This window comes from Setaria italica, chromosome VI (assembly GCF_000263155.2).
Source record: "Setaria italica strain Yugu1 chromosome VI, Setaria_italica_v2.0, whole genome shotgun sequence".
Classification (NCBI taxonomy): Eukaryota; Viridiplantae; Streptophyta; class Magnoliopsida; order Poales; family Poaceae; genus Setaria; species Setaria italica.
This window is the reverse complement of record NC_028455.1, coordinates 33,379,844-33,392,391: the sequence shown is the minus strand read 5'-3', so window position 1 is coordinate 33,392,391 and position 12,548 is coordinate 33,379,844. Positions and strand designations below refer to the sequence as shown.

The following is a 12,548-nucleotide window of genomic DNA, read 5'->3' as shown; positions in this document are numbered from 1 at the left end:
CATCCTCACCCACGCCCGCGACAACCCGCCGCCCGCCGCTCGCGCTAGGAGCGCTGCCCACCACCCGCGCAAGAGCGGCGTGAACCAACGTTGGCTTGCACAGCGCCAGCGCGCCAAGGGCTGATCCGCGTCTGCGTGCTCAGGCGAACAACGAGAGGTAAGGACGCGCTCTCCTAAAGTTTAGCACGTCGTATCCAAACATCCCAGATTTTTTTAGACATCGTAATCTTCTCTCCGCGACTTAATAATTCTCGGTAATCACTCTCTGGCGATTAAGGGCCTGTTTGGAAAGGGGGTGTTAAAGTTTAACACCCCCTTTTAACACCTTTTTAACACCTTGGCTCCCAAACAGGTGTGTTAAAAGAGTGGTGTTAAAATTTAACACCTCTCTTTTCATAAACACATGGAGAGGGTGTTAAAATATGCTAAAGGTGTTAAAAGTGGTCACCCTCCCCACTTATTCCCTAGTTGCCCCCCCTCTCTCTCCTCCTCTCTCTCTCCTATCGCCGCCAGCGCGTCCTCCCTCCCGTTGTGCGCCTGTGCCCGCTGCCGCCGATCCGCCCATCGCGCGCCGCCGCTGTGCCTGCCACCGTTGGTCCACGCCGCTCCTGCGCGGGTGGTGGGCAGCGGCCTCGCGCGAGCGGCGGGCGGCGGGTTGTCGCGGGCGTGGGTGAGGCCGCCGGCCTCAGTCTACACGAGCTGGTCGAGGAGGCACCGGCGGGGGAGCGGCGGAGCACGATGACGGGGTTGAAGGGCGAGGCGCGGGAGTCGGCGCTGGCGCCCCCCGAGGCTCCTCCGCGGCGGGCGCGCACTCCTGCTCCTTCGACGAGGCCGCTCCGGTGGTGTGGGGACCGGCGGGCGGCGCGGTGGTGGCGGTGGGGGCTCAGGCGGGCGCGGCCGCTGGCGCCGCAGTAGGGGATGCCGGCGGCGGGGCGGGGCTGGAGGCGGGGCCGGAGGCGGCAGGCACAGGGGAGGGGCCGACAGTGCGGCAGGCAGCACCGGCGCCGGGCGTGGCGTGGACCGAGCAGGGGGAGGGGCCGGCCAGGGAGCAATGGTGCTGGGGCCGGCCAGGAGGTGGCCTGGCGTGCGCAGCCAGGAAAGGAGGAAGAAGGAAGGAGGAGGAAGGAGAAGAAGGAAGAAGGAGCAGGAGCAGTCCCCGGTGGTGTGCGCGGTGTGCCTCGCGGAGTCCCCGGCGCCGCTGCTTCTTGGCGTCCCGGGCGGCGAGCGATGGGTGGTGGGGCGGCGATTTTTGCAGATTAGGCAAAACCAGAGGGGTATTTGGCTGCCATTGAGAAGAGTAATGAGGGGTAAAGTTGTCAATTACAACCTAAGGTGTTAAAGTTTAGGAGATCATCCAAACACCTCAATATACTAAAGTTTAACACCTTATTTGAGGGTGTTAAAGTTTAACACTTCCTAACAGACCCTAATATGCGCATCTGTTTCTCCCTCGCATGCAGCCGTCCGTCAGCCTCCCTCCATCGCATGCAAATTCGTCCGCGCCCGCGCTATCTCATTGCCGCGCGCCTGCGCTGTTTTCTCTCCGCGCCAAATCCACATGCATGGAACAAGCAGACTGCACAGCCATGCAAACCAATCACGTTTGTTCCTGCCGCCGACGTGGCATGGCCGAGAGCCAATGAAGAAATTTGCATGTCAAAGCTCCAACCTGAAGCAATTGAGCGCCAATTTTTTTTTTGCCAAAATTTCAGAGGCCAAAAAGCAAGCTTCAAATTTCAAAACCATGTTGCCACCCCGTAGGCTCGCTCCTTATAAATACTACTGTACCCATAGGCGCCACTCCAAGGCATCTCCTACACAATGGTAGAGCCAAACATAGGTTTTGTTTGTGACCTCAATGAGCCTGTCGAGGATGATCCAATTGATCCTAATGCTCCAGTGGACTGGGATGCTATCGCAGAAGATGTCTTTGATTTGGATGAACCATTGTTTCAGGAAGAGATGGAAGAAGGTCAGTGTTTAGTCTCTTCTTTTTTTAAAAAAAAAATCTCTTGCGCATCTTTCATTCACTATGTTTATCCTCCATCATCCTTTGTTCGAACAGATGAAGTAGATCATGCATTTGATCTTAACTTGCCCGCGGAAGAAGGGGTAGCAGATTACGACTTCCTTGCTAACAACCACCGCCAAGTTATATAGGCACCGGCATCATCTTGTACAAAGAAAACTATATCAACGCACCATCATCAACTTCATTTTATTTCTACGGTTACGTATTATGATTATATGTTGCATTGTACATGTCCTATCTATGATTGAGCAAAAGAGGGGCATCGCATCTTCTCTTTCGGAGTTTGTTCACGAGCACCTACCAAGAAGGAAAGGAAATGATCTTAGGAATTGAAGAGCTTGCACCAGGACACCGCCCAAGCAGCCCACAGGCACTGAGAAGACAGCACACGCACTCACCTGCATGTGCCATTCTCGAAATCGCATCTCCTGTCCGCCCGTGGTTGTTCAGCTGAACAGGAGGATGTTGCATCCTCTTCTTTTAGAGTTTGTTTAATGAGGCCCTACAAAACTGGAAATGGGGATCATTTCGTGACCTCGCTCAGCTCGTTCGTGACCAACCAACGGAGGAGCATCGGAGGGCACCGATCGATGATGTTACCTCGCACGGCGCCACAAGTACGTACCCGTGGCAAGATGCCCTTTGATCTTCTTAGGAACAAGACAGAGGATGTAATAAACAGACAAGGTCTCGATTCTTGTATGATCTCGTGTCTAATATAAGTTCTCCACAACTGCCTCATCCACGATGACAGCAGGCGTACCGTGTACTTGAACTTTACTAGCTCTATCAGAAATGTGGTAGGTGTTCAGACTTTCTCAGATTTGCCACAGGAGCGTCGCCAAAGGAATGGGCTCGATCACTTTTGGCTAAGAGGTGGTGGTGCACTACTGCTCCATCAACGTGCGAGACACACGCTTACTGCTTTGATTACATCCTCCTCCGCCGCCGGCGTGCCTGATCCTCGATCTATATAACGCCCCCGCCCCTCCTCTATTCCGTCGATTGAGCGCCTCTTCTACTAGCTTCTGCGCGCCGATCTCAGCTCGATCGGGCGTCAACCTGGCCGCCCTGTTCAACTCCCACCTCCCCGGCCTGCCGCACCTCTTGGGACTTTCGAGTGCCTTCTCCAGCTCCGGCGAGTCGGGTCGTCGGACTCTTCAGACCCTGCCGCTGAAGAATGGAGGATCGTGGCCGAGCGGCGGAGATCTCGGCCAAGGCCGTCCCCCGTCTGTCTAATCCGGTCGATAGGTATGGCCGGCGGCGTGCCATGGCGCGGCTGATCTATGCACGCCGTGGCGTACGCGCACAGACGTCCACTCTCTCCACAAAAGCAGGCGGCAACCACGTGCAGGACCTGACGCCGTCGGCTGCGTCCTGGGATTCGCCGCCATCCCGTACGACGTGCACGCGCGGCCATGGCCTCGACACTAGACACCAGCGGGACGGCGAGCCTGTTCGCTCGCCCCCGCCGGCGAGCATTCCACTGGCGGACCAGGCCGGCTCAGAGCAGGCCCGGAGGTGCAGGTGATGGCGACATGAGACAACCATACGGGGTAGGGTGGAAAGGCCTGATCTATGCAGTGGGCGTACGCGCAGGAGTCGGCGACGCTTGACCGGCGGCGCATCGATCGGCGAGCGCCACTCAACGTGCCGCCGGCCGCGCTGCAGGCTTTCGCCAGGATGCAACACCATCCCTGGGGCTCATCCACAGAGTCGCCATGCTGCACGGGTCCATGGTGATATCGTGCCCATTACCCGTAGTAATCATGCACGTAAACGATGGAGCCGTGCAACAGGTGACACAAGCAGAGGAGATTAGGATTAAGAGTACCGGAGCATGTAAACGGCAATTTCCCACTCCATTATGATTGTGATGGAAACTTCTCTTTAACGTCAATTTCACATTTTTTTTCCATCTGTAACGCGTGTTATGAGATCGGCAAATCGATTGTTTTTTCATGATGAAACGTTGCACGAAGCAAACGCTCGCATACTCGCGCACGCACTCACCCATGACCACATCGGGTATTCGTGACGAGGGGACGGCATGTGATTAGGCCCAGTGATAAATCATGAATGGGTACGATATACTAGTATACTGGTAGCAGATTACGACTTTCTTGTTAACATGGAGCACGGCTTATACAACCTTATTCCCCTCTCTTAACAGATACACTCCCCTACGCAACACAAGACGCATGCCACTAACCAGACACCAACGAGAGCTTTTGTGCAACCACGCCGCCAAGTTACAGACACAGGTGTTAATCATGTACAATGAAAATTGTACCAACGCATCATCACCAAGAACTTGATCCAGCCTGCCTGCCTGTGGAACACAACAAAAACGAGAGGGGAGCCCTCAAAGATGTTGATTCATTCAATCTCCCTTGTCAACCTATGCCTCCTTAGCTTCTTCTTGAACTCTTTCCCCTCACAAGTCACACCACAGCTGCAAACCACGAACCACATGTATAAGAGATGTCTATCTACTTCACCTTCAGTTGCTTTGCTCTTCTACATGCATCTTTATTTTCAACTCGCTTCGCATATCAATGAACAGAATGAACCTGGTAATCGAGCAACGAACCAAATGGTCAGGTTGTAACGTTTGTGCACCAACCACATCAAGCAGCAGCTTTCAATAACCACACGAAGCATAACAAATACCGCGCACAACTCGAAAGGTTTTCCCTGACAAGAACTAGTCAATGCTGCACCAAGATCTCATAAACACAAGTACAGGGTGTAACAAGCAAACAGCCTACAGATAGTACCACAAGCTGAATGAAGTAGCAGCATGCATACCTGGTAATTTCAAAGGGCTGGACCATAGCTCAGGTTCATGTTGCTCAATTTCAATCCCAATAAACACTCATGTGCCAGTTCATAAGCACAGCACCAGTATCCACATCAGGTATAGACTATGTGCCGGCCAACCAGTTACTTTCACAACACCACAGACGCCACAAGTAAGAAGATGGCAGATCAAAGTTGCATCTCCCACAAGACAAATCACATTCCAAAGGCTCTGTTGTAAATATCATTTGAACCCAGCCTGTGCAAGCTGTTCACTTCACTTGGATATAGCATCCTCGACATGTCTGGCATAGGGGTGTTACTCCCTTGTCTCAAATCACTCCACCCATCCCAATGTCCATTTATAAGCTGTGAGTTTCCCGGTTGCTGTGGCCGCTGCTCGTAAGGGGATATGGGACCATGGTTCTGCGCTAAAAATCTGGATGCCAGGTGATTATCATTCATAGGGTTAAAGGCATCCTGCATGTGGTCTGTGAATCTCAGGTTTTGATGAGACTGCACATTCGGTTGCACACCTAACTGAAACCTTAGATCATTATTTGATGTTTGCAACTGTGCTGGAAATGCCGGGGTATCCAGCCCTAAATCCCCCATTCCAGGCATCCGCCCTTTGCCAACAGCCAATATAGCAGGATCATTAAATTCTACGTCACTTGCGTGTCTGCCAAACGGAGCTTGATAATGATTACTGATGGCACCCAAAACATTATCCCGGAGAAGAGTTTCTGCTAAGCACCGCAAAAGGTATGAGAAATTGAACTTGTTTTAGGAGAAGCAAAAATTTTATATTGGGACAATAAACAAACCTGGGTATTTTGAGCCGTACACCTGATTAGACCCATCCAGTGATGAAAATCCAGAAGAAAATGCAGTAGGAAATCTAGAAGGGGACTTGGGCCTATCCAGAGATGAAAATCCAGAAGAAAATGGAGAAGGCAATCTAGGTGGGGGCCTAGACACTTCCTGAGATGAAATTCCAGAAGGGAATCTAGGAGGGGGCAGAGACCCATCATGAGATGAAATTCCAGAAGAAAATCCAGGAGGTGGATTCATCCCATCCTGGGATGGAAGAAATCCAGAAGAAAATCCAGGAGGGGGGACTCTTGCTGGTGCTGAAAATCCCGGAGGTGCAGATATTTTAGACCATGATGTACCTGAGAAAGCAAATACTTCATAAGCACACAAACTTATCACTGGTGAAAGCATCAAGATCACAGAATTACCACCAATCGATCAACAATCCATTTGAATGAGTCAGAGTATTTTTACCAATGCGCACTAACAAAAAAAAAGAGCAACACACAGGATAAGAGAATTCAATTACAGTACTCATCATTTTCTCAGTCGGGTATAGAAGTCAAAAAGTGGTACTCACCAGTAGTTGCCATATCTGACACAGCAAGAGAGTTGCTACTGGAAAAATCATTCTCTAGGGACTGGAATGCAGGGCCATTCCGGTAAGCATTTCCTTGAGAAATCTGGGGTAGCAAACTGAAATTCTGCTCACTACCAGTGTTTCTGAGAGACGATTCCAAAATGTTTCCTTGGTTATCTTGTCTAGCAAACGAAAATCTTGACTCTTTGCTGCCAGATCCTGATCTCCATGAAGACATTGCAAAAGAAGCATCATTATTTTCAGATTCCCTAAGCATCCTAACAAAATTGTTAGCAGTTGAATATGAATCATCCCATGGATTAAACTCTGACGACAACATATCAGAGATTATCCTGCTCTCATCCTTATTTACACTTAAGGTCTTGCCAAAACTTCCTACACTATCAGTTCTTACTGAACGCATTGCTCCAGGCTGATGACTTCCCATTCCTGGATGTCCAGAAACATTACCAAGTGTATATGCAGCCCCTAGCCCATCTTGACCTCCACTTAACAAGGAACAAGTGTTATTGATTGAAGAAAACCCGGTCTGCATCTGTGAGGAAGTTCTAGTGCCAATGGTCAATGCAGGGTTAGTTTCTGTATCATTCCACAACGAAGTATCAAATGTATTAGGAATACGGGCAAATGAGGAATATGATGGTTGGTCCGAACCATCCATCAACCTACTATTAAGTTTCTCAGTGATCATTAGAGAATTTACTATATCACTTAAAGCAGTCGCACTACTACTTTGCAGCTCCGAACTCCAATCAAGATGATTATCTGAACTATATTGACAAGAAAGAGTATCCTTATTTTCTGAAGGTAGGAACCCATCAAGCTTAAGATGAGATTGGTCTTTGTCAAAATTCTGACCCATGGGCACTGCAACAGACGTGCATGGCACTGCATCCGGTTGATGATTTCCTACCATACTATGAACCTCATCTTTGCCATCTAATGTTACTGAAGATATCTGAACAGATAGACTGTCAATGCCAGCATCCCTGTGTACAGTATCCTCCAGTATTTTCTCGCCGGCAGCATGACAAGTAGATTGGCAGTTTACATCATTTGAAGTAGGGCTTTCAGGAGCAATATTGTTAATTGAGCAGTCACCATCACCAGTCTTCACATCTGATTTCGATATTTCTATACTTGATACAGAATCTGAAGGGCTTTTGCTGGTAATGTTCACTGTCGTGTCTTTCTTAGGTGATATTGGTGACTTAGAAGCTAGATGGGTTAGCTTTCCATTTTCATTCCCAGCTTGAATTTCATCGCTTCCTTTTGACATCCCATCTGACACTACAATGTCATCGTCATTCCAAGCAGAAGGTATTGTGGAGAAGTCTATGTCCACTGATGATTCCAATGATGATACAGCCTGTGTTTCCTTTGCAATACCAGGCTTATATGGCTGTACGGTTTTTGATGTACCATCTTGTTCTGGCACCTGCCATCCTTCAGACATTGTTGGCGCTGTACTTGTATCATCATTCCATGCAGAGGGTATTCTTGTACTTGAAGTCGTTGAAGAACTTGAAAATGAATTACTTTGTGGCTCTGATTTTGATTTCTGAGACTGTAATGATGTCACCCCAGTAGCTGTTGTCCTGGCATTCGAATCACGATGCCCCCTACAAGTAAAAAAGGAAAAGAAAATCAGTAACACAGTCCTCAATTTCAACAAATTGCAAAAGATAGCAGAAGACTCCTAGAAGTACCATACCATGATGCAGCTGGTGGAAGCGTTGACCTCCCAGAACTACTGTTTGGAGGTGAAACTCTGGGCTGGTTGGTGGTATTCTGCATGCAATAAGGCCAGTTAATGCAGTATGTAAGCCAATACATAAGGAAATATAAACAGTTTAACATATGCTAGAAAGCAGCATGAATGCAAAAAAAAAACGAAGAAGAGGAAATGTCTTCCAATGCATTTTGAATTTTCAGCATAGAGAACATACAGGTGTTCCATTCTTGACTGTATGCTTGGCGGAAACCACCGCACTGTAAGAGAAATCATCAGCTGGAGGAGGCAATATAGTGCCTGCACGTCTTTGTGAAACGCTAGATGCCATCTGGGGGACCCTAGTCCTGATAGGAATATATAGAAGAGTGAATGGAAGGTAACAATTCAAAAATCAAAGTTGTTTAGCAGTTAGCACGCCGGGACCAGAGTTTACCAGAGCAGTACTTTATAATAAACATCCACATTGAAGCAGATGTGATGTTTTCCAAATCAACTTACACGGAACACCAACAGCTTATACATGGTAAGATTTGCTTGTATGGTTCCAAGGAACTAATGACTATATCCAAAAGCGGAAACATAAATGGTGATTTAAAAAGCAAACGAAATGCCAAACGGTGGCACAATATGTGTCGATGTAGTGTAGGCAAAGAAGGAAAGCAATAGCCAGGAAGGACTCGCACCATAGGGCTAAAATGAATGAAAGAAGGAGAACAAGAAACTACGGTTCCACAACATCTATTAAAATAGCTCAGTACTACCTCGTATATGCTGAGATGATCTCATCTTTCGTAAAACTATCCTCCTGACTGCCTACGTCATGCAAATAGAGGCAATCTGGATTCCCACATGTCTGAGGAAAGTCAAGAAACATTCAGAATGAGAGAATTTGGTAGAGTACTAGTAGATGAAGCTATTAGAATGAAGCAACAGTTGTACCATATTCCGCAGCCATGCATGGCAGTACTTCGTAGTACCAAAGCATGCTCTGTAACAGCAAACAACCCTTTGAGTTACTATGTCGTGTAAAACTTCTACATCAAGAACAAAATATAAAAGCTCACCTTAACACTTTTCCTTCCAAGACAAAATTGTGTACAGATTGAATACACCTGACGGCCTCTTCTTCTTTAGCATAAGTAATATACCTGTATAAATTTGACAGCAAACAGTCATTATTTAAGCAAGAGCAGAACTTCTGTATCTAACTCTTATACAAACAAAATACTCCCTACAGTCACAAATAAGTAATGTTTTGGATCTCCACGAAGTCTCCAATATGTACCTTTGACTAATGCTTTCTATTGACATATATTTACAAAGTACAGCAAAATCATAATATTACTGAACAACTATTCGAGGCAAATAGGCTCATATCTTTATCAAATATTCAATCTAACCATGTGAAGAGGTACTGATGGTCAAATTTTAGATACTTTGACTGCACGCAACACTAAAGGTCACATATTTGCGACTGGAGGGATTTATTTGTTGCAACATGAAAGAAAATAATACCAGAGGCTCTTAAACAGTTTAGGACCATGATTATCTAGATCATCAACAAATAAATGGGTAACATAATCTGTAATCTTCATGGAAAAACTAACTAGTTTATGTAACTGCATGCATACATAAGCACACCTAAACTTAGGAGTCACAGCAATGTATTAACACAAAGGAAGAATTATGCAAAAGAAAATTTGATGAGAAACAGTGTGTTTTTTAGAATTCTAGTTCCAGACCACTCAAATACGCTCCGTGATAGGCAGGTTGCTAGCACACAAAGTTCAATATATACATAATTTCTACATTAGTGACAGAATGGGCACCCTAATGAATAACTACATTCTGATTAATAATAAACCATAACTAAATTCAGGTTAATTATATACAGTGGGGTAGTAAATTTCTGCATACACAAAATGACATATTCCACGGTCCTCACTTTTATTCTTTCAATTTATTCTACAGTTTGTATTACTGGTATACACAGTTCCAGAATATATCCAGCAACTTTCTTGGAAATTACCCAGCAACCGGAAAAAAATCTTACATTCCCAGGAAAAAAACAAAACACTCAAAACAAGAAATCTGACATTAAATTTGGATCAATATTTACATCATGTGTCTATACAAGCAGAATTGGGTTTTGAGCTCAGCCCAGAAACAGGGGAATGGCCCATCTTGAAGAATCAGATAAGTGTACCACTGATGATGCAGGAATCAAGCAATGACTGAGAGGAGACACCTTGCATCTATCAGAAACTCCAAGAATCCCACAGCAACAAAGATATACATCTCCTAATGTTGGCAATGAGGATACCAATGCTAGTTTCAAGAATGGCTATGTAATCAAGTAGCCACAGGGAAATCACACTACTAAGTAGGTCAGAGTAACCTAAAGATGATTGCTCTACTTGCAACAAGATGGATACATTGTCATCTTTTCACCAAAACTCGATGGAAAACCACTTAACACAATTGAAGTCTCAATTAAATTTCTTATAATACCAACTCTCTAGTATTACAGGGAAGCATGCAAATTTGAATTACGCAATTGCATAAAAGTGGTGGATGATCATTTTGGTATAACAAATTGGTTGATCAGTACCTAAACAAAACCTAAATAATGTCGCTGCATATAAGGCATGAACAGATCAAGCATGTACAGTAGAGGTTCAAAGAGACATACACACTAATATTGTTGTTTGCTGATGCCTGCTGGGAAGGAGGCCCAGTTGGACGGGAAACTGAAACCTTCAAAACTTTCCCATATTGACCAAAGTATTCTCTACGCTCAAGTACCTAAAACAACAAATAATTGTAGTGTTGGTATGAGAACTAAAATTTTAGCACATCACAGAACTTGGACGGATCTAGTTGGGAACAATTATATGTTGCTCACACTCTCATTGCATAAATGTGCAGGTAGCCCAATTATGTACACCAGATTTCTCTGGATAACCCTGACACTAGCCAGATGCTTCTTAGCCTCTACGGTAGATGATGTTGCTGCTGCTGCTGCTGCTGCCACGGCCTTTGGCTTAACCTTCTGGGTCTTGTGCTTCTTCTCTGCATTTTTCTCTGTTACGGTCCTGTTTCCATGAAAATAAACATATGTTGGGACTTGTTCTTACAAATTTTCACAAGTGAGTTAGGTTAATTGAACTGAAATAAAAGCTGGAAGGATTGTTTCCATGTGTTTCCTGTGATAAAAGGGTAATCCCAGATGCTGTACAGTTTAGAATTAAAACATAAATTGATTCCTTTGAACAGAAGCATTAGGAGGGTGGAAGAAAGCATCACGATTGCTGAAAGTTTGTGACGGACCTCTCACAATTGGCAGCCATCTTGACTATCCTGTCCTTGTCGTAAGGAGTGCGGCATGCAGGGCAGCGGCCCTCAGTCTCCTCTTTCTCAGCCATGTCTATGATGTGGTGCCAGCACCAGACGCAAATCTGTGGAGGTCCGTACATAGACGAAGAATTGAGTAAATGGCAGTTCATTGCTTGAGGTCATAGTGGTGGCGGTTGTGCAGAGGCAACGGCCAAGGCGTACAATCTGATTGATAGGATAGGAAGGTTATTGATATACATACATCATAGCCGCATTTGCATGGTTTGAGCTGCTGGTCAGTGATGTCCATCTCCTCAGCACAGAGCGGGCAGGTGTGGTCTCCATCGTCGCTCATGGCAGTCCTGATGTATGAGAAGTCAGAAGGAATAGCTGTTAGAATCCAAATATGAGGAAGAAAAAAGACGCCCCAGACCAGAATAGAAAAGGCATGTGATGTAATCAATCATTGCTATTCTAGCAGGAACTTGAGATCCCAAATATTCACGAGAAATACATTTGAGATTGAAGTGTCGAAAGAAACAGAGGGCATCAGACCTTGCCCGATTTTCCTAACAAACCAGCCATAAAACCTAAATCTATCGCGCTAGTAAATACTATATCAGGAGAGGGGGGAAATCCAATCCCTCAAAATCGTTTTGCCCTAGCACCACTAATTATTTTGCGATTTCAGATTTAGCACTGGATTTCTCCCCATCTAGCATTCCATCAAACCGCCTTTTGACTCCCGAACCGACCGATCTAGCACGTCTTCTCCGACCTCTCGCTCTCCTCCTCCTCCCTGTGCTACGCGTCCCTCCCCTCCCCTCCCCTCCCCTCCCCTACCGCGCTGCGCGTCCCTCCTGCGGGCAGAGTGCTACTCAGCCCCTCCCGCCACTAATCAGGGTTCAAGTCCAGCACTCGAAGAGGTGGTGAAAGAAATTTGACCGTCGAGAACAATATAAAGCTGAAGAAAAGGGAAAACAATATTATCCTATTCGAGATCCATACTCCAATCCAACACCGAAAAACGAGAAATTGAAAGATAAAGAGAGAAAGGATTGCATGCCTGCGTTGATGCTGCGCATGGGCATCCATCTACCTATCTGATCCCAAGCTCCAATCGAGGACGGCGGCGAGAGCAGGGGGAGGTCTCCGGGGAAGAGCGGCGCGGAGGCGGGGGGGCTATGAGGAAAGACACAGCTCGCTGTCAGGCCAGTCAAAACGCT

At 46.5% G+C, this 12,548-nt stretch overlaps 1 protein-coding gene across 1 annotated transcript; it reads right to left on the bottom strand.

The window, feature by feature from the left end:
- Positions 1–4,088: 4,088 nt before the first annotated feature.
- Positions 4,089–12,540, bottom strand: LOC101768592 (sericin 1). Its single transcript, XM_004973873.2, has 14 exons — positions 12,389–12,540; positions 11,585–11,684; positions 11,317–11,444; positions 10,892–11,081; positions 10,679–10,791; positions 9,051–9,134; positions 8,926–8,974; positions 8,748–8,839; positions 8,201–8,330; positions 7,966–8,042; positions 6,231–7,873; positions 5,662–6,009; positions 4,844–5,580; positions 4,089–4,605 (listed from the first exon to the last, which is right to left on the bottom strand). Exons 1-13 carry the CDS (start codon positions 12,415–12,417, stop codon positions 5,051–5,053), a joined length of 3,513 nt encoding a protein of 1,170 aa, XP_004973930.1. The 5' UTR covers positions 12,418–12,540; the 3' UTR covers positions 4,089–4,605; positions 4,844–5,050.
- Between the last annotated feature and the right edge of the window lie 8 nt (positions 12,541–12,548).

Excerpts from the sequence above, each read along its gene's own strand:
- LOC101768592 (XM_004973873.2), bottom strand. The coding sequence starts at position 12,417 with ATGGATGCCCATGCGCAGCATCAACGCAG. Across the intron at positions 11,082-11,316 it reads ATGGCTGCCAATTGTGAGAG|GACCGTAACAGAGAAAAATG; the intron begins GTCCGTCACAAA and ends TCATGGAAACAG. Across the intron at positions 9,135-10,678 it reads GCAAACAACAATATTAGTGT|GTATATTACTTATGCTAAAG; the intron begins GTATGTCTCTTT and ends AAATTTATACAG.